The sequence below is a fragment of the Gossypium hirsutum genome, chromosome D06, assembly GCF_007990345.1.
Source record: "Gossypium hirsutum isolate 1008001.06 chromosome D06, Gossypium_hirsutum_v2.1, whole genome shotgun sequence".
Classification (NCBI taxonomy): Eukaryota; Viridiplantae; Streptophyta; class Magnoliopsida; order Malvales; family Malvaceae; genus Gossypium; species Gossypium hirsutum.
Window position 1 is genome coordinate 2,248,296 of NC_053442.1, and position 18,137 is coordinate 2,266,432.

Here is an 18,137-nt window from a genome sequence, read left to right on the forward strand (position 1 = left end):
TGTTTATTTCATAGGTGGATGAGAAGTGATTAATTTAGCATCTACCATTTGCAAGGTCTAGAATCCTGTTATGTTTGTGAAGTTTCGGGTTTGAGTTTTATATTGAAACAGCTTTGTCTCTTCGTTCATGTTCTTTGAATTTAATTAAGGGTTAATTTTTATAAGAGGTACTTAAATGTGACACGATTAATAATACGATGATATGTGGTAACCTCACATTTTGACACATGATAAAAATTAATAAAATATTAAAAAATATATTTTTTGTACCACATGTCAAAATGTGAGGTTGTCATGTATCACCATATTATTGATCGATAGTGCCATGTCAACATATTTTAATGGGGTTAGTCAGATACCTAAGAGAAATACCAAGTTAACTTACTGTTTTCAAGTTCAGGTACCAGTTAGTTCGAAAAGAAAAGTTTAGGTTCTAGTTGGGTATAAGTTGTCAAGTTCCAAGTAGGTATATATTAATCCATTAATTAAAACTCAATCTAATTATCATAGAGGGTTCAAATAAAAAAGGGTAAATATACATTTTGGTATCTTAATTTAGTTTTAAGGTTTAAAGTGGTACCTAAAGTTTTTTTTTGTCCAATTAGGTACGTAAACTTGAATTCAAGAATTGAACCTAAACTTTTTTTGGTCCATTTAGGCACGTGACCTAATTAGACAAAAAGAAACTTTAAGTACCAATTTGAATCTTAAAGCCAAATTCAAATACCAAAATATATATTTACCCAAGAAAAACAAGAGAGTTAATATACCATCCATTAATACTTTCTGGTAAACTGATCAAACGATGACATGGAAGGCTGCAAGTCCGAAATTGAAAATGAAATGCTTTGCAGGTTTGCTTCATTTTGTAAATTCATTTTCATCTTACGCTTTATTTGATAGTTAAACTAATTGCTTATGTTAAACATAAAAAGGCAAGTAATTTGAGGAATTTGTGTCCCTCCATTTATGATCAAAACTCAAAAGCATCCAAATTCGTATGCAACCTTGAAGAACACCCTCCATAGTCATCACTGTTGGAAACCTTTTTGCAACATCATCCAGTCGTCGTTGAATTTAATGATACCAGGAGGTGGTAACTCTCATCTCACAAGTGGTTTAAAGATTTTCACCTTAAAACCAAAGAACTATGATTCAGTGTCCCACCTTCCTCCCTTGAAGATAACAATACTTCTCTTCAAGAAGTACAGCACTTCAAGCTAGCTAAACCCAAATAAATCTGAGGCAAAGCAAGCCAATCACCATAGACACCTCAACAGAACAAACCCATCAATCCTATAGATATTCTTATAGATATTCCTTTACATTCCAATAAAATTTTTTTCCATATTTCATTTTTTTTTCCATATTTCAAAATCTATAACTTTATGCATAATACATAATACATGACTAGTAACAAAATTTAATTAAATAAATATAATCATATTTTCGTATTCATATATAGAACAATGTTTTTAGTGGTTAGATACCTAATTGAATTCTTAATTTCTCATATTGCTTTTTTCCCACTTCTCTCTCTCTTTTATTTTCTTTTTACACAACACATTACATTTTCTAAAACCTGTTTTGTCTTATGTGACCAAACAAACAGCAGTTAAACTGTAACAACATATGATTAGTCAAATATCTTCGAAAATCTCCAAAAATACTATTCCAATAAAACTCAGATTAATACAAGTTTCTAGATTCCCTGTGCATACTTGTCATCATACTGTCTGGAAACTTAGGTTTATTTTTGTTAAGTTCATCAAATCTGATGTAACTTCGATTTCTAAAAGCGATATATATATTCAGTAGGGTTCGACATGTCTACAACAAAATACCCTTTTTATACCAAAGTTTTAACCTTTTGCTGAATCTGCCATGTTTAACTTTTGATTCACCAAAATATATAAAAGAGTTCACCAATCAAACCAATTCGCTTGTTTTGTGTTAATTTTAGATTTAGGTTATTTTATGTTTGCATCCTTTCGGTTTTAGTTTATTTACGTCTGAAGTTTGATTTTTTTAGATTGAATTATTACAGATTTAAAAGTCATTTTTGGTTACTTGTTAGAGTCATTTTTGGTTTGAATTATTTCGAGTTTAAATTATTTCGAGTTTAAACCATTTCAAATTTATATTCTAGATTATTTAGGGTTATAGTTGTTGAAATCTCCAACTATAAAAGAAAACAAGTAGCTATCGATTCTTTGGGTCGAATTAATATAAATTGTGTTAATTTTAAAAATTTTGAGTCATGTCAATTCAGATTAAATTCTGGGTTTGGAGTCCATTTTGGTTTTGGGGAATTTCATTCGGATTTAAAACTTGAGTTTTTGGGGTCGTCAATTCGAGTTTAAGTTAAATAAATTATATTATTGAATTTTCATGATCAAATCAATTTAGTTCGAATTTAATTTTATATTAATCTAATGGAATTTCCAAGATTGAATCGATATCTAAAGATACACAATGGACCAATCTCTTTCAATCCAACCATTTCTCTTGTCATGATAATTGCAAATGCAATGTTTGAGGGACCACAATTTCAATATCAAGTGGTCCAGTAAACCACTTAACCAAGCAAAGCTCTGTATATATAAATATAGCACAAACAATTCAGCAATAGATTAAACCAAAATTGGTACAAATGTTTGAAGGTCTCAAGATTATGCGGCTACTATATAAAACATGCTGTATATAGAAGAAAACTTCATGAAAAGTTGGTCCAAAGAGTTTTAGATTATTAATAATTTAGTACTAAGTGATACTATTTTTGTTCCTAACGTAGTGAAGTTTCTAAATGTACATTTAGGTGGGGGTATTGGGATGTGCATAATTTTGTATTTTTCTTTCATACTTTTACAGTGTAATCCACGTGGAAAGTAAGTGCGTTGGTTCCTAAGTTCATGATGATTAAAGACTGGATTCGAAATCTAAGTTCACCGGAGAAAGTGAAAATAGGGGGCATCGATTTTACTTATGAACTGTTTAACTTTAATCACGTAATTATCATACGTGGAGTTTGATGAAAGGATCTTCAATGAAATCCTTACCACACAATTGTGTTAGGTTATAGATTTATTAATAGAATATAATAATAATGTTAATTATAAATAAGTAACAATGTTGTTCACTTGATTTTCTGTTATGAAAGAATTACTCTGGATTAGAATTATTGTTGTTTGATTTGAGAATAGTTATGTTAAGAACAGGATTTCAATTTAGAACGGCTTTCATTTAGTGCAGCTGTCATTTGAGAACAATTATGCAACACTCCTAACTCTTATCCGTTATCGGATTAGGGCCATGAAGTATGACGACACGTATCAAAACAATTAACATCATTAATCCATTCAAATCCCCATTCCATTGATTGCATAATTACATTTGTGAACCTTAAATCGAGCTTACGGGGCCTTAAAAAGAGTTTAGATTATGACACGTATCAAAAAAATTAACATAAATGTAAGCTCAATTTCTAAACTATTTAGAAAATGGAAAATTGTCTTCTTATCTCCTTTAAAAATTGCAAAAAGTTTAATATAATCTAATGGTAAATTGCATTTTGTCCTCTTAAAATTTAAATTTCATTTTTTGCCCCTCCAAAATGAAAGATTTATAATTTAATCCCTTCAGAAATTGTAAGATTTTATGTTAATGCAATGATACAATTGCATTTTAGTTATAATCGGATCCGACTCCCAAAACAAAATTGGCGTTGTCCCTAACCAATGGTGCATGAGACATATGAATTGATCAGACCGGAAATCAATTGGAGTACCAATCCTAAGAGTAGTAACGGATCAATTGAAATGAGAACCAATACAAACTAATTGAATCCACTAAAAACTTAATTGAACCAATTTTTTTATGAATTTTTAATCGAACCGACGAGTAAATGATTTAACCGATTCGATTATCAATCTAGTTCTAACAATATTAATGATATATCAAATATTATTATCTTTTTAAATATCATGGTGTTCAAAACTTTCCTCCTAGAATGAACATACATAGATAATTATTGAGTGACAAAAAGTGTAAAATGCATGCATTTGAAAGTTGATTGCTTTTAAGTTAGGCAGATTTGCACCCTAAATTAATTTCTTGGCTGCGCCTCCAATCCCACTATGGAACTCAACATTTTATATTCTTCCCTCTTGTCCTCTACCCTTAGGGTTTTGGGGTTTTTATTATTATTTAATTTAACTTTAGTATAATTTAATTTTTTTTCAAATATAGTGTCTGATTTTGACAAACGTTAATATCATTAACATTAAATCATAAAAAATTTAAACTTAATAATATTAGCAATTAATTTTCATCAAATTAATCTTAAAATTCGAATTAAATAGTAAAAAGTTATTATCGTTACCTTTTAGTACCAAAATATATAATTTTTGTCAAACATAAGTACAACATTAGACCAAAAAATAACACAAATATCACATTAAAAAAGTGTTAAACTTAAGCACCAAATGATATATTAAGCTATAACAAGAATTTGAGAACTTGATTTGATCAATCCAAACTTAAATTATTTTCGGTTTAATTTGACCTTAAAAATCAATAGTTTGAACCCAAAATTGAAATGATTCGAACTCAAAGTAATTTGAACCTAAAATGACGTGAACTTAAAGTGATCAAAACTTAAAACAATCCAAACTCATGACTGAGCATTGAGCCAAATGATCCAAATCTGAGATTTATTCAAACCCAAATATCCAAGTCTAAAATTGAGCCAAACACTAGTAAAAGTACCATAGGGGCCTCGGTACTAGGAGTCGGATTGTATTTTACACTCTCTACAAAAAATGAGCAAATTGGTTCCTATACGTTAGATCAAAGAGCAAGCTGGTCCTTCTGTTAAAAGGTCAGACATTTTTATTGTTAAAAACTATTCCATGTATATCAGTATGGGGTATACGTGGCACACCATGTGTAACTATCTTGTTATTCTATCAACCACGACAATTTTTAACAATAAAAATAGATGAAATTTTTAACTAAAAGGACAAATTTATTCTTTAATCTAATTTAAAGAAATTAATTTATCTATTTTCGAATAAAAAGAATAAAATACAAATTTAAGCACATTTCTTCAACTATTGAACAATTTGGACGAAAAGGTCCATCTTGAACAGAATTATTTGTATCATATGATTTGGGCTTGGGTATTAGAAGAAAGTCCTCTACTTTCGTAATTCAAAGGTCCAAACTTTTTTTCTCTCAAAGACGAAATAGAGAAGCAAAAACCCAAGCTTCTACTGTACCCAAAAGAATACCCTCACTTCCCAATCCGAATCCCTTCTTCAATTCTCTTCCTTTTCGTGGAAAATCAATTCCAGTCTTTGACAACGAATTGGGTTTCTTACAGTTAAGGTTAAATCACTCTCATTTCCCAGTTTTGATTAACATCTCTGCTTTTATTCACAGCTAAGAAGACAAAAATGATTACAAACTTCAACGGGTTTGGTGTTGGCATTGGTATACCCATGTTTATTTTACACTTCTTTTCAATATTCTATTAAATTAAATTTCTTGTCTTTGAGCTTTTTTTCTGTTTTTTTTTTGTCAATTTTGTTCACAGGTTTTGGTGTTGGGTGTGGTTTTGGAGTTGGATGGGGTTTTGGAGGTCTGTTTTCTTTAATCCACCTTCAAGTTCTGTTTTTTAGCTTAATCAATGCATAATGTTTTTCAATTTGGTTGAAAATTTTGTACCTTTATTATTCATGTTATTTCATTCAAGTAAAAGTTTCATAATTTGTGAGACATGGACTTTGGACATCGAGGAATTTCATAGACTTTCGTTTTTTTGCTTTGATTGTGGTAAAGTAGCAAGGAGACCCTTGTACTAGTAGGAGTTTGATGGTTATCCTTTCAGCTATGTCTGTTTTACAGGGACTAATTTGTTCATTTTTTGAGTAGAGAGGGCAAAATACAATCTGACACTTGGGGGCCTCCATGATACTTTTATACTTTTACCCCTTGGGTGTTGATGCTAGTTGAAGGTTTGCATACTCTAGATTGAATTGTTGATGTCAAATGAGACTGAAGTACCAATGATGATCTCTTCATCATCATTCAGGGTTTAGGGTTTTGTTTTCGTTGTTTCATCTATAGAGTCTTTATCTTTGCTCGAATCATGATAGTTAGAAGGTTACGAGGCAAGAATGCATCAATGCATATCGAATCAGTAATGGGGTTTGTGTCTTTGTAGTATCTTTTCTTTAATGAAGTGGATGGGATTTCCAGCCCTTCGTTTTTGTTATCCTTTTGTCTTTATCGGCTAGTAAGAATATCATTAAGGATGTTGACACTAATATGTTGAATTTCTATGATAAATGGTTTATTGTTGTCGATCCATTACAGTTTTGCCTTCGATGTTCTACAATCTTACGTTTACTAGGACGCTTTCGGGTCATTTTTTTTCTAAACATCTTTATTAATGCTATTTTTGATTCGTTTCTCACCTGCAGGTATGCCTTTGAATATCTTAGGATTCGGTGCAGGTATTGCTTTAATACTTACTCAACTAAAACAAACCCTTCGTTAATCAGCTTTGCTAATGCTAATGAATTATTCTCTATGCGAAGGTGGTGGCTGTGGGATTGGTTTTGGCCTCGGATGGGGCTTTGGTTCTGCCTATGGTAGCCAATACAGATCCTCTAGGGTGACATTCCAAGGCTTAGAATTTGGCAAAGATGACCGAAGGCAGAACGGTAAGTTAAACGAAAAACCAAAAAACACCAAGGAAAATCGTCTGTCGCAGTAATTTTGTTTTTCCCTCGGTTTGGAGTTAAATGAAAAACCGAAAAACACCAATGAGATATGAAATTTATATAAATGTTGTATTTGTTTTTACACTTCAATAACAATGGAGTTTTTGCTTAGAATTGTGATCCCTTGATTAATTCCCTTCATTTTATCTTCAAGTTGCAGTCCTTTTGATTGTTGGTGTTAAAAATGATCATAGGAAAGAGAATTACCATGTTCAAATTCAATAAAAATGGAAAGTGGGAAATTATCATTACCATGTTGAATGATTTTGGGGAATGCAGGTGTTCATGGACTGAACTTATATATGGTATCAGCTTTATATATTGATTTCTCAAACTTGGTCCAACTATTTGAGTTTCAAATTTTGTTTTAACTTGTAAATGCTTAACCTAAACATTTTTAGGCTCATTCATATGTTTTAATTTTTATAAATATATGTTTTTATTTCATATTTAATAAATTTATATATGTTTATTAATATTTTAAACTAAACAATTTAAATATTTTTTAATATTTGCATCATAAATTTTTATATAAAAACTTATTATTAAATTGGTGTCACGAGTTTCTTTTTAATTTGGTATTATGAGTTAATTAAATATTAACTTAGTTAAGTAAAAGACTAAAAATCGAAATTTCATTTAATTTTTAAGAAAATATAATTATAAGCGTAATCATGATATTTAATTTTTGTATATAATTTTTTACTTAAAAATAAAGTATATAATTTCAAATAAATATATTGACTTTAAAAAATAATAAACTACACTGCTAGTCTTTAAGTTATGGTTAAGTTTTTTTTGTTTTGGCCATTTAATTAAAAGAAGTAATAATTTGTTCAGTAAATTATTCAAAAGTTTTTCATTTAAATCATTGCTCGTTAAATTGATGCTATATGGCTTTTTCTATTCACATTGTATGCATTAATCAAAAGCTTTCTGTCACTCTCCTCTTTTATAATTTAGCTTTTTTTAATATAACAGCTTTAAATGTCACGAATACACAAACCAAAATTCAAACAGATTTTTTTTTATCTCCAAAGCTATTTGTCAAATTAACTTGGATCTAAGACATATTCTTGTATTTGTCGATGGATACTAATCCACTATACCAATCGTCAAATCGTCACTTGAAGCTCGCCGGCAAAATTTAAAAACAAACAATTTAATAACCTAATGACTTAGATAAAAACTTTTGAAATAGTTCAATAAACTAAATAAAACTTTCGAATAGTTTAGTGATCAAATTGTAACTTCATTTTTCGAATATAATATTTTTATTCAAATCTTTTTAAATATCGGTCAAACTTTTAAATTTTGAGTGATAACATAAAACTGCTGTTAATTCATAAGAGGACTTTGATTATGTCAAACCAAAAATCATAACTTGTACCTTAAGCAACCTTATAGCCTACTTTATGACATTAGGATCATGCTTTTCACATTCAACCATGAGAAACTTCAAGCAAACTAATTCACTTACCTAAATACTAAAAACATCCCCCCCAACCCCAACCAACATCAAAACATACAAAAACAAAAACAAAATACATAGAAACCAACAAGGCCAATGCCTCCACAATTTAAAACTTGAGGGGCACTTTATTACAAGACAACAAGATGTTGTTCCAAATGTTTAGCCAACAAATATTCATAATGTTTAGACATTCCTTCACGTTATTTCGAGTTTAAGTTAAATTCACACATTAGTAGCATACAAATCATTTCAGTTACTAGAAACATGGGTGCTTCACCCTTTTTATTTACATGCATAATATACAACAACAATCAATAGTTTCAATTTTTAACCACACGGCGATGTAAACAGGGATATATAGATAAACAAGGGATAGATTATTCAGTCTAAGGATGATATTTATAATTGGTGGTAAAATATAGTCTTGTTTCTGACCAAGGAGAATGGCCCCTGCGGTCTGGGGGGGAGATGAAATCAGGGCGATGCTCTAATCAGTCTTTGGCCTGAAATTTCATGCATGAAGTTATATATATATACCAGAAGCAGCCTTATGATAAAATAAGTATTCAGACAGACATTAGTTCCAATTCGACATTTTCAAATACGACTATGGATTGTGTGAGAGCTATTGCTGGACCCTCGAAAAACTGAAGAGCATATCAGATGAAAAGCAACCGTTAAACGTATTATAAAAGGTAAAATAAATGGCCTAAAAGTGTGTCCACAACTAAAATTAGTAGGCCATCCAGTTTTTATAGTTTCCTTCTTAAGAGCTCGGTGTTTTACGTATTTTTTATATATGACTATAAATCTCGAGACATTTAGGTCCTCTAGTGTCCTTTTCATTCTACATACGTTCCAAAGGGAGGAGGCGAAATGAAATATATACCTGCTTCTCAAGGCTTGCGCTCTCAGTTATGTCACCACCTGCTGGAGCAGTATTCGAGTCTGCATTCCTGCGGACATGAAACAAGTGGCTCAACATTTTCAGTATGATAAATAATGACATTAGTGAAAAGATAATAGAGGATTGCCAATATCAAACCACCTTTCATGCATAAAAATGGCCTGCTTATCTGGAAATGAATCTATATCAGGAGCCACAGAACCAGCAACGCCTTGGTCTGCAGATTCTAATTTCCGCTCACCCTATACAAATATTCGTGTCAATCCAAAATATTCTAGGTAAAAGAAGTAACCAAAGAAATCAAACAAAGCCTACAGGAGACTCACATCGGAAGTATATTTCGTCCACCCCGGAACTTTATCTGAAACAAGGGCAACATACTGCTCCATAGCCGCCTCTGGACTCATGTTCCCCAGCTTTTGCCAAGCATTCCTTGCACAATGCAAGCAGTGCTGTCCATCACTCATACATAGCAGCTGTCAACCCTGTTATTATAACTACCAATCAAGCTATACCGTCTAATTTGGTATAGGCTTAGACCCTAATGTGTCCTAAGTTTGACGCAATTTCTGAGTTATAGAGGCCAATCGGCCACTACAGGAACTCTAATGATTTAGTGTCATTCTACATTGACTTCAAGTGTGTTTCAGCTAGCTATAGTCATATGAGGCTTATTTATAGGAAGAACACAAAAAGTGGACAATGCTCAACTACCCTTCTCCTAGTTGATTATGACAATGAGGAACAAATGACCAACCTTTTAACCTACACCATGTAATTGCTGTCTAAATTGTTTAAACTTCAAAATCTTACTTTCTTTGACATAGTAACAAACATTAACAGTGCTATAGACTACAGGGCCGTTGATCTTTCTTCTAAAATGACACAAGAGAAACCCTTAGAAAGTGAAGTCTAACCATCCACATTCCAAACAGTGCAAAAGAAAGAAGATAAATCAAATCAACAAATATATAGATAACAAGGAAAGTTAGCTACCATTTGGAACGAGAAGCAACCATGAAAGCCAATGGCTGTGATTCATGACAAGGCCCTTCTGTTGCAACCTTGTGGAGTCCATATAGTTCCATTTGAACATCATTCCCTATACCCAAATCTCCTTCTTGTTCAATGAATTTAGAAGCTGATCCAAAAACTTTCTCCAATTCACTCTTCTCTATCCCTTCCCAATCATCATCTTCATCCTCATAATTCGCCAGTTTCACTTCCTTTTCTTCTTCCCCAAGCACCTTCATTTGACTCTCTTCAATTCTAATTTCTTGTGGTTGGAATTTGGTTTTATTTTCAGCTTCTATTTCTTCACCAATTCTCTCAACTTCTGCCTCAAAACCATCGATTTTCTTGTCGGTTTCTTGCACAAAGCTTTCAAGTTTCGATCTTTCAACGACCTCCTGACTTTCCTCACCTTCCAATTCATCAACTTTTGTTTCACTTTTAAAACCCTGATCATCATTATCATCATCATCAACTGATTCAAGAACAACAACCTTGTTATCATCACCACTTTCTTTAACGAAATCAACTTTCTTTTCACTTTCAAAGCTTGAAACTTTAAATTTCTCGGCGAATTCCAACTGTTCCATGATGATCTTGTCATCGTCACCACCACTACAACCCCCACCAGCATCACCACCGGTAGCCAGAGAGACAATCTTGGCTATCAAGAAAGAAAAAACAAGAGCAATAAAAGCTGTCAGAAAAAGTTCCAAGATAATCTCCATGATTAACAAAGGAAATAACTTGAAAACCCAAAGATGGAAACAGAAAGAAAAAGACGGGATCAATGAGAAATAAAGTTGATTAAGGATGAAAATATAGACGGACTTTTTTGTTATAGTAATAAAAAAATAGAAAGAGAAGAAGGGTGAGAGAGGGAAAGGATATATGTAGAAGAGAGCAAAGCATATTCGGCTTTTGGGAGCTTTGAGGAGAGGATTGGAATCACCTTTTTGCCAAGTTTATGGGGGCGGTAGTAGGGCCCTTTGTTTTTTTCTTTTCATAAATTTCGGACTTTTTTCCGATTGAATCATAAGCGAAGTAGTAAAAGATTGAGCTTCAAATCTTCGGATTAAGTATGGGATTAACATAAGATTGGCAATGGAGTGAGATGGAAGTAAATGTTGTTAAATTCATTCCATATTTGATATGTTGTGCTTTTATCACCTATTCCGCTCAAAAGTGTAATTTTAAAAATCACTATAAATTTTAAGTAATTATCTAGCTAAGTTCGAGCTATCGATTAAGCCCAATTTGGGCTTTGTAATACTTGACTTGAGCTGCAAGTTTTATTGAACTTTTTATATTTTTATATTAAGCTTAATTATCAAGCTAAGCTTAAGCTTAATTTTAAATTTCAGTACAAAAATTGGTAAATAAACTTAATTGAGCTCGAGATAAGTAATCAATTATATCTCGAGTCGAACTTAATCTTAACAAAAGATGTTCGATCAAACTCAAGCTGAATATCGAGCTTGAGCTTGATAGTATCCGAGCAAAATAAGATAAAGCAAATAATTATCATAATCGTTTTATACCCACTGTCCAACAGAATCCAACCATCCCATTTTGCTTCCACTTAAAAATAAATTGAATAATTTAAACTTTACTATTCTTAGATGAAACGAATAAGTCAAATATTGAGTTCTCCCCATAAATTTTTTAATTCAATTTGAATAATTTTCATACATTTAGAGTTGATGGGACCAGTAAATAGCTGGCAACATTGGTTAAGTCACGGAGTTTCTCTTTTATATTGTTGTTTCCATAGAAAAAGGTATAATAAGGCGCCAAAGATAAGCTGACGTGGAGACAGTTTGCGTTATCGTACAAGTAGATAAGTGTCGCCTTTTCCCCCATTTTACTTCTGTTTCGATTTTTCCTCATTTGCGTAAACAGCGCGTGTCTGCTACACTCAACTACGACAATAAATTCTTGACTCATGGCTTTTTTCTCACGATTTTCTCATTTCAATTTTTAATTAGATTAGATTATGACTTGGAGACAACAGGGAAGACCCGAAATCTTGAATTTCTATTAAATTTATAATTATAATTATATCTCGATTTAATTTAAAATTAAGTATTTTCTTTACCTTTATTAAAATTAAAACTTCTTAAGCTCTTTTATTATTTTTAAAAATAAATAAAATTAATCTCTCTAAACAAAATTTAATATGAGGCGGAGAACCATCCCTTTTTTGTTCTTACAAAGTTAGGGTTTCTTTTATCAATCAATCAATTTCTTTTCTTTTCTTAGTTTTTTGCATTTTTAGATAGAAAAAAAACGAATGTTTTTTGAATTAAATCGGTGATGGAATCAAATAGATAATCAATTTTTTACCAAGCAGTTTAAGGGAAATAAATTTTTAAAAATATTTAAAAGTTATAAAATAGATACAATCGGTTTATCTAGTTTTTTAGCTCAATTCAATCCATTTATACTGGTTCATGAGTCAACCGATTTTATACTTTTCACTAAATTGATACCTCCAATTGATTCTCAATCCAATCGACCTATATATCCTAGTGCATACAACGAATTCAATGGAGCTTTGAGACTTGAAACTCTCTCTCTCAATTTTGAAGGAAGTCCGAGAAAAAAAGCAGTTTTATAATTTCACAATTTCTTCTTAGATATTTGAAAGAGAAAGACAAAAAAATTTATGGATTTAATTACATTTTTAAGAGAATTAATTTACTCATTTTTAAAATTGACAAGGACTTGAAAGACATTTACACCAATAAAACTTCTTTGCCTCATGGATTTTTGTTCCGATTCTTTTTTTTTCTTCTTAAATTATTAAATTTAGACTTAATACCATTAAACATCTTAAAAGTTGAGATTCTAAATTGATCTCAGAATTTCAAAGCCTTATGATATAGGTTCAATGTATAATGCATTAGTAGTGTATCAATTAAATCATTGCATTAGTTTAGCTGCTAGTTCAAGCATTAAATGCTGGTTTAAACAAGAAAACGAAACATATTTGAAATACGTTGATCTAATTATAAATACTTGTGTTCTTACTACATAATAGCTTTGATTTGACGTGTTTATAGGAAAATAAACAACTTTCCTAAAATTTTATTAAAATTGTCTTCTTCTTTAATACACTAGATCCAAGCAATCTATATAATAGGTATGCATGTGTTTGTAATTTGATTTATGTGTTTTAAATATGATAAACGTAAAATTTGATGTGACATTTAACGCCTAAATTGATGGGTAGATTAATGAAAGGACCTGATTGATATAAAAATGAAACTTTGAGCATTCCAATAAAACATTTTAAAATTGAGAGACCAATTTAAATTTTGAATGATAGTTTAGGGACTAGGGTTTTAGAATTATTTGATATTTTCCATTTTTATCAAATGAGTTGTAACTTCTTATTTTTAATTTCTAAATTAGTTATTGAATAATTTATTTATTTAAATAAATAATGTATTGTTATAATGATACACTACACCAAAACAGGCTTTTAGCGGCACTTTTTTAGGCCTTTAGCGCCGCAGATACTTTTAGCGGCGCTTTCAGAAGCCGCTAATGAATGCGCCGCTAAAGGTGTTGGTCTATAGCGGCGCTTCAACCACAAACGCCACTAAAGAACCTAATCTTTAGCTGCGCTTTCCCCTCAAACGCCACAATAGACCCTGATCTATAGCGGCGTTTTCCCCACAAACGCCGCTAAAGACCATGATCTTTAGTGCCGCTTTTTCCACAAACACCACTAAAGGCCAACACCTTTAGTGGCGTTTTTTTTAAAAACGCCACTAAATTTGGCAGATTTGTAAAATAAATTTTTTTATATTTTTAGCCCTCCTGTAAAAACAAATCAGAATAAATCATATCAAACCAGCCAAAAGTAACAAATCTATATATTAAACAAATAATATAATAAATATCAATAAATAAAATAAAATTCGTATTATTCTTACAAAAATGTTAAAAGTTAAAATGATAATTAAAAGTCAAAATTGAAGTATATTTACACGATAGTCTAAGACGGCGACTGTTGCGACTGCTGAAACATCTTCATCATACTCTGAAGCTGCTGCTGAAGTTCATCGAACTTTTGACGCTGTTCTGCTTCCCTCGCTGCAGCCTCTACTTCCCTCGCTATAGCCTCTGCTTCCCTCGCTGCAGCATCTGCTCTAAGCTGCTGCTGGAGTTCTTCATACTTTCGTTGAACTTCAGCTTCTCTCGCTGTTGCATCTGCTTTAAGCTGTAGCTGGAGTTCTTCATATCTTTTTTGAACCTCAGCTTCTCTCGATGTTGCCTCCGCTTTAAGTTGTGTAATTTGCTCAGTTGTTGTCGCTTGCATCTGAGCCATCTGGTCTCTTAACCTCTGAACTTCAGCTTCAGCTCGACTCCCCGAAGGCATACATTGTTGCGAGGTAGATCCAAAATATTGGGATGGGTTAACAAAAGATCCTTGAAATCGAACCCGACCATACCTTTCAGGACCCAAAACTTCAGTGATAATCCGGTTATCAATTTCATCAATATGAACAGAACTATCACTGGAAGCAATCTCTTCGTACTTCGTCTTTTTATCCTTTAATTTTTCCTAAAAAATAAATCAAATAGTTAGGAACGCAATATATATTAAAAAACCCAATGCAACATAACTTAACAATATTTGCATTACAATAAATGAAATAAATCATTAGAAAATAAACACTATAAATAATTAAAACAAGTGAAATTGTATTAATTAAGCAAACGTACCATAATTTCTGCAGCTTCAGGAGTCATAGGGTTTCCATCTTTCTTCCTATGTGTAATGTCAAAAAGTTGAAGGCGTCCAACTTTTTGACTGGACGACAGTTCCTACAATATAATAGTAAAAATATTAATGTAAGTAAGTAATAAATATCTGCCAATATTAAAAAATTGAAAATACCTCTGCATAAGCTACACACGCAAAGCTTTTCAACCCAGCTGTGTGAGTGAATTTTTGTTGCTGCCTACTTTTTTTTCCAACTTCTTCACGATCCTACATTATGAAATTATTAGTACGTTAATTAGGAAATACTATACACCAAAATAATTACAAAATTTTATAAGTTGCACATACCTCTCCTTTCTTCGAAGTTTAAAATCTAACGACCTCTTCCCACTGGTACCTCAGCATTCCCGGTGGGACATTTTGTAATCTCTCGTCGAGTGTTGTTTTTGTCTTAAAATAGTCTTTCTTTAAAGTGCTCTTATGGTCTCTCCATCTTTTTCCCAATGCCTTCTTTACATAAGCATCGGAGACCTCTAGAGCAAATCTCGCCTACAAAAAACACAACTTAAGAAAGTAAATGTAAACGAAACTTAAACCCAAGTATTATAAATGACATACACGTTTTGTTACCTTAATGTTATCGAGAGCTTGGTTCTTGTTACTCTCGGGCACTTTATGCCATGACTCGAAGTTAATTGGCAACATATTTGCATTCCGTGCTAGAATGCCCATGTATCCTGCTAAAAGGCGAGCTTCTAATCCAACAGGCTGACCAAAGTTATTACTGGATACTTGGACACGCTCGACTGGATCTAGGTCATATAAATCGCTCAGTACCGTACGTCCGCGACCTCTCCGCGTCCCACCAGTTTCATCTGAAAAATAAAAGTATTGTAATATACGAAATTTAAAAAAAAAAGAAGTCAACACACATGTAAATTAAATGTTAAATTACTTTGAACTTCTATAGGTTCCTCAGGTGTAGCTGGAACATTCGAAGATCCAATAGCAGTCTGTTGTTCAGTGCTGTTTGTTTCCGCCGAGTTTGGAGTACCTTGAACAATGCGGTGCGATCGCACTTTTCTTCTAGGCATTTTATCTGCAATACAAATAAATTAGTTGAAAACTTAGTATACAATTACAACAATAATATCACATATAAAATAGTTGAAATATCATCATTCGTAAATGTAATTAGATAATCGTAAAAGCTTACTACATTATAATTCGTAAATCTCTTCATCCGTATCCTGGCGGACCCATTGAAATTGTGTACTAGTATTAGGGATGTTTTCGTTTAAGTTCTGTTCTGGAAATGGCAAAGTTTGTGTTCTGTCGTCAATGTCATCTCTACTTCTACTGCCCATGTCAAACAAGTCTCTAGGGATGTTAAGGAGTACAACGTACCAACCCTCATTAGTTGGGTCTTTTGAGTAAAAAACTTGTTTGATTTGAGAAGAAAATACATACGGCTTATCAATCAATTGTTGTCCTGTGTGAATCAATCGAGCGAAGTTTACCATTATGAAACCAAATTGATCTTGCTTGATTCCACGTGCAGTATTAACATCGGCCCAATCACCTCGAAATAAGACAACTTTCCATTTGCCGTAGTAATCTAACTCAATTATGTCAGTAAGAAGTCTAAAATATTCCACATTTCCCTCCACAGGATTATTGTCCCTAGCACTAGCATAACTTGTAATTGAGGAATTAACCACTATTCCACAATTTTGCGTTCTGCTCAATCTCTCGCGATATTTTGTATGAAATCTGAATCCGTTTATGAAGAACGCACTATATCTTTTAACCACCCGATTTGGACCTTGGGAAAGCCATTTAACTTCGTCGGTGACGTTCTTCCCACTCCAAACCTATTGAATGGAAAGTAAACTGAGTAATTAAAAATGTTTTGAGTAAATATTATTATTTGTCGGTGAAAGCTCCAATTACATACCGTTTGGCTTAATCATTCATGAAAAGATTCTGTAAACAACTTATTGATATCTCGATGTTATGTTCTTCGGGAGCGCGAACGAGATCTCAATATTTGTTTGAACTCACTATGTTAAAAATATGTTCAGTTTGTTAGACTATAAACAATTTTTAAATGATGAATATTTATCAAATTTCTAGAACTTAATTGCGTAAAGGTTCCATTGATTCGTGGTGAAACAGAACATATCGATGTGCTTGAACCCACGATAAATCATCTAATTCTGCAATTTCAACTTTACCGATTGGTTCTCCAAAACTTTGGAACAAATAATTATCGGCAAAGTTATGATCCGTGAGTCCAGCATTTCTATTTGGTCTGTTCAACATTGTTTCAACATCTTCCAAATATCTTGAACAGAAGGTCATACATTCCTCTGCCAAGTAGCCTTCAGCAATCGATCCTTCTGGATAACGCTTGTTGCGGCAATAAGACTTTAATTTGGGAAGGAACCTAAACACGGTATATAACATTATCAAAAGTTGTAACTAAAGGCATATAGGTGAATGAAGGAAAATTTTAAAAATTGTAATCAACACCTTTCTATGGGATACATCCATCGATAGAAAACGGGTCCGCCAAGAATTGCTTCATGCGGGAGATGGATTATCAAGTGAACCATAATAGTAAGAAGGAATGTGGGAAGATTTTCTCCATGTTGCATAAAGTTAAAGCGGCTCGATCCTGTACCTTCTGAAGTTCTTGAACATCCAAAACTTTGCCACAAATGGCTTTCATTATATTGGATAGTTCAATTATACAAGACGTCACCTTATTCGAAATACAACATCATAGAGCAACTGGCAGTAAATCTTGCATCAAGATGTGATAGTCATGTGATTTTAGCGAATATAGTCTTCGATCTTTAACATTAACACATCGAGATATATTAGATGCATACGCATCTGGAACCTTTATATCCTTCAATACCATGCAGAACACTTCTTTCTCTGTCTTCGGCATTGAGAAAATAGAAGGCGGCAACCGATATTTACCATTCGGAAGTGGATTCGGATGAAGATCAGGTCGAATTCCCATATGAACTAAATCAAGTCGACTCTGAAGATTGTCTTTTGATTTTCCGTCTACATTCAAAATTGTACAGACAATGTTCTCGCAGACATTTTTCTCAATATGCATAACATCAAGATTGTGTCGTAAAAGGTGGTGCTCCCAATAAGGCAACTCAAAAAAATACTTCTTTTTTTCTACTAGTCTGCCTC

At 32.3% G+C, this 18,137-nt stretch overlaps 2 protein-coding genes across 2 annotated transcripts; one reads left to right on the plus strand and one right to left on the minus strand.

Moving 5' to 3' along the window:
- The first annotated feature begins 5,182 nt into the window (after window positions 1-5,182).
- Window positions 5,183-6,899, plus strand: LOC107943022 (protein TRIGALACTOSYLDIACYLGLYCEROL 5, chloroplastic). The gene is made up of 4 exons (XM_016876751.2): window positions 5,183-5,493; window positions 5,597-5,641; window positions 6,486-6,518; window positions 6,603-6,899. Exons 1-4 carry the CDS (start codon window positions 5,457-5,459, stop codon window positions 6,779-6,781), a joined length of 294 nt encoding a protein of 97 aa, XP_016732240.1. The 5' UTR covers window positions 5,183-5,456; the 3' UTR covers window positions 6,782-6,899.
- Window positions 6,900-8,433: 1,534 nt separating this feature from the next.
- Window positions 8,434-11,156, minus strand: LOC107943026 (acyl-CoA-binding domain-containing protein 3). The gene is made up of 5 exons (XM_016876754.2): window positions 10,166-11,156; window positions 9,496-9,601; window positions 9,311-9,411; window positions 9,152-9,218; window positions 8,434-8,765 (listed from the first exon to the last, which is right to left on the minus strand). Exons 1-5 carry the CDS (start codon window positions 10,906-10,908, stop codon window positions 8,754-8,756), a joined length of 1,029 nt encoding a protein of 342 aa, XP_016732243.1. The 5' UTR covers window positions 10,909-11,156; the 3' UTR covers window positions 8,434-8,753.
- Window positions 11,157-18,137: the final 6,981 nt, after the last annotated feature.

Coding starts and splice junctions, on each gene's coding strand:
- LOC107943022 (XM_016876751.2), top strand. CDS start 5,457: ATGATTACAAACTTCAACGGGTTTGGTGTTGGCATTG. Junction 5,494..5,596: donor CGGGTTTGGTGTTGGCATTG/GTATACCCATGT, acceptor TTTTGTTCACAG/GTTTTGGTGTTGGGTGTGGT. Junction 6,519..6,602: donor TATCTTAGGATTCGGTGCAG/GTATTGCTTTAA, acceptor CTCTATGCGAAG/GTGGTGGCTGTGGGATTGGT.
- LOC107943026 (XM_016876754.2), bottom strand. CDS start 10,908: ATGGAGATTATCTTGGAACTTTTTCTGACAGCTTTTATTGCTCTTGTT. Junction 9,602..10,165: donor GTTGCTTCTCGTTCCAAATG/GTAGCTAACTTT, acceptor GCATTGTGCAAG/GAATGCTTGGCAAAAGCTGG. Junction 9,412..9,495: donor GGACGAAATATACTTCCGAT/GTGAGTCTCCTG, acceptor ATATTTGTATAG/GGTGAGCGGAAATTAGAATC.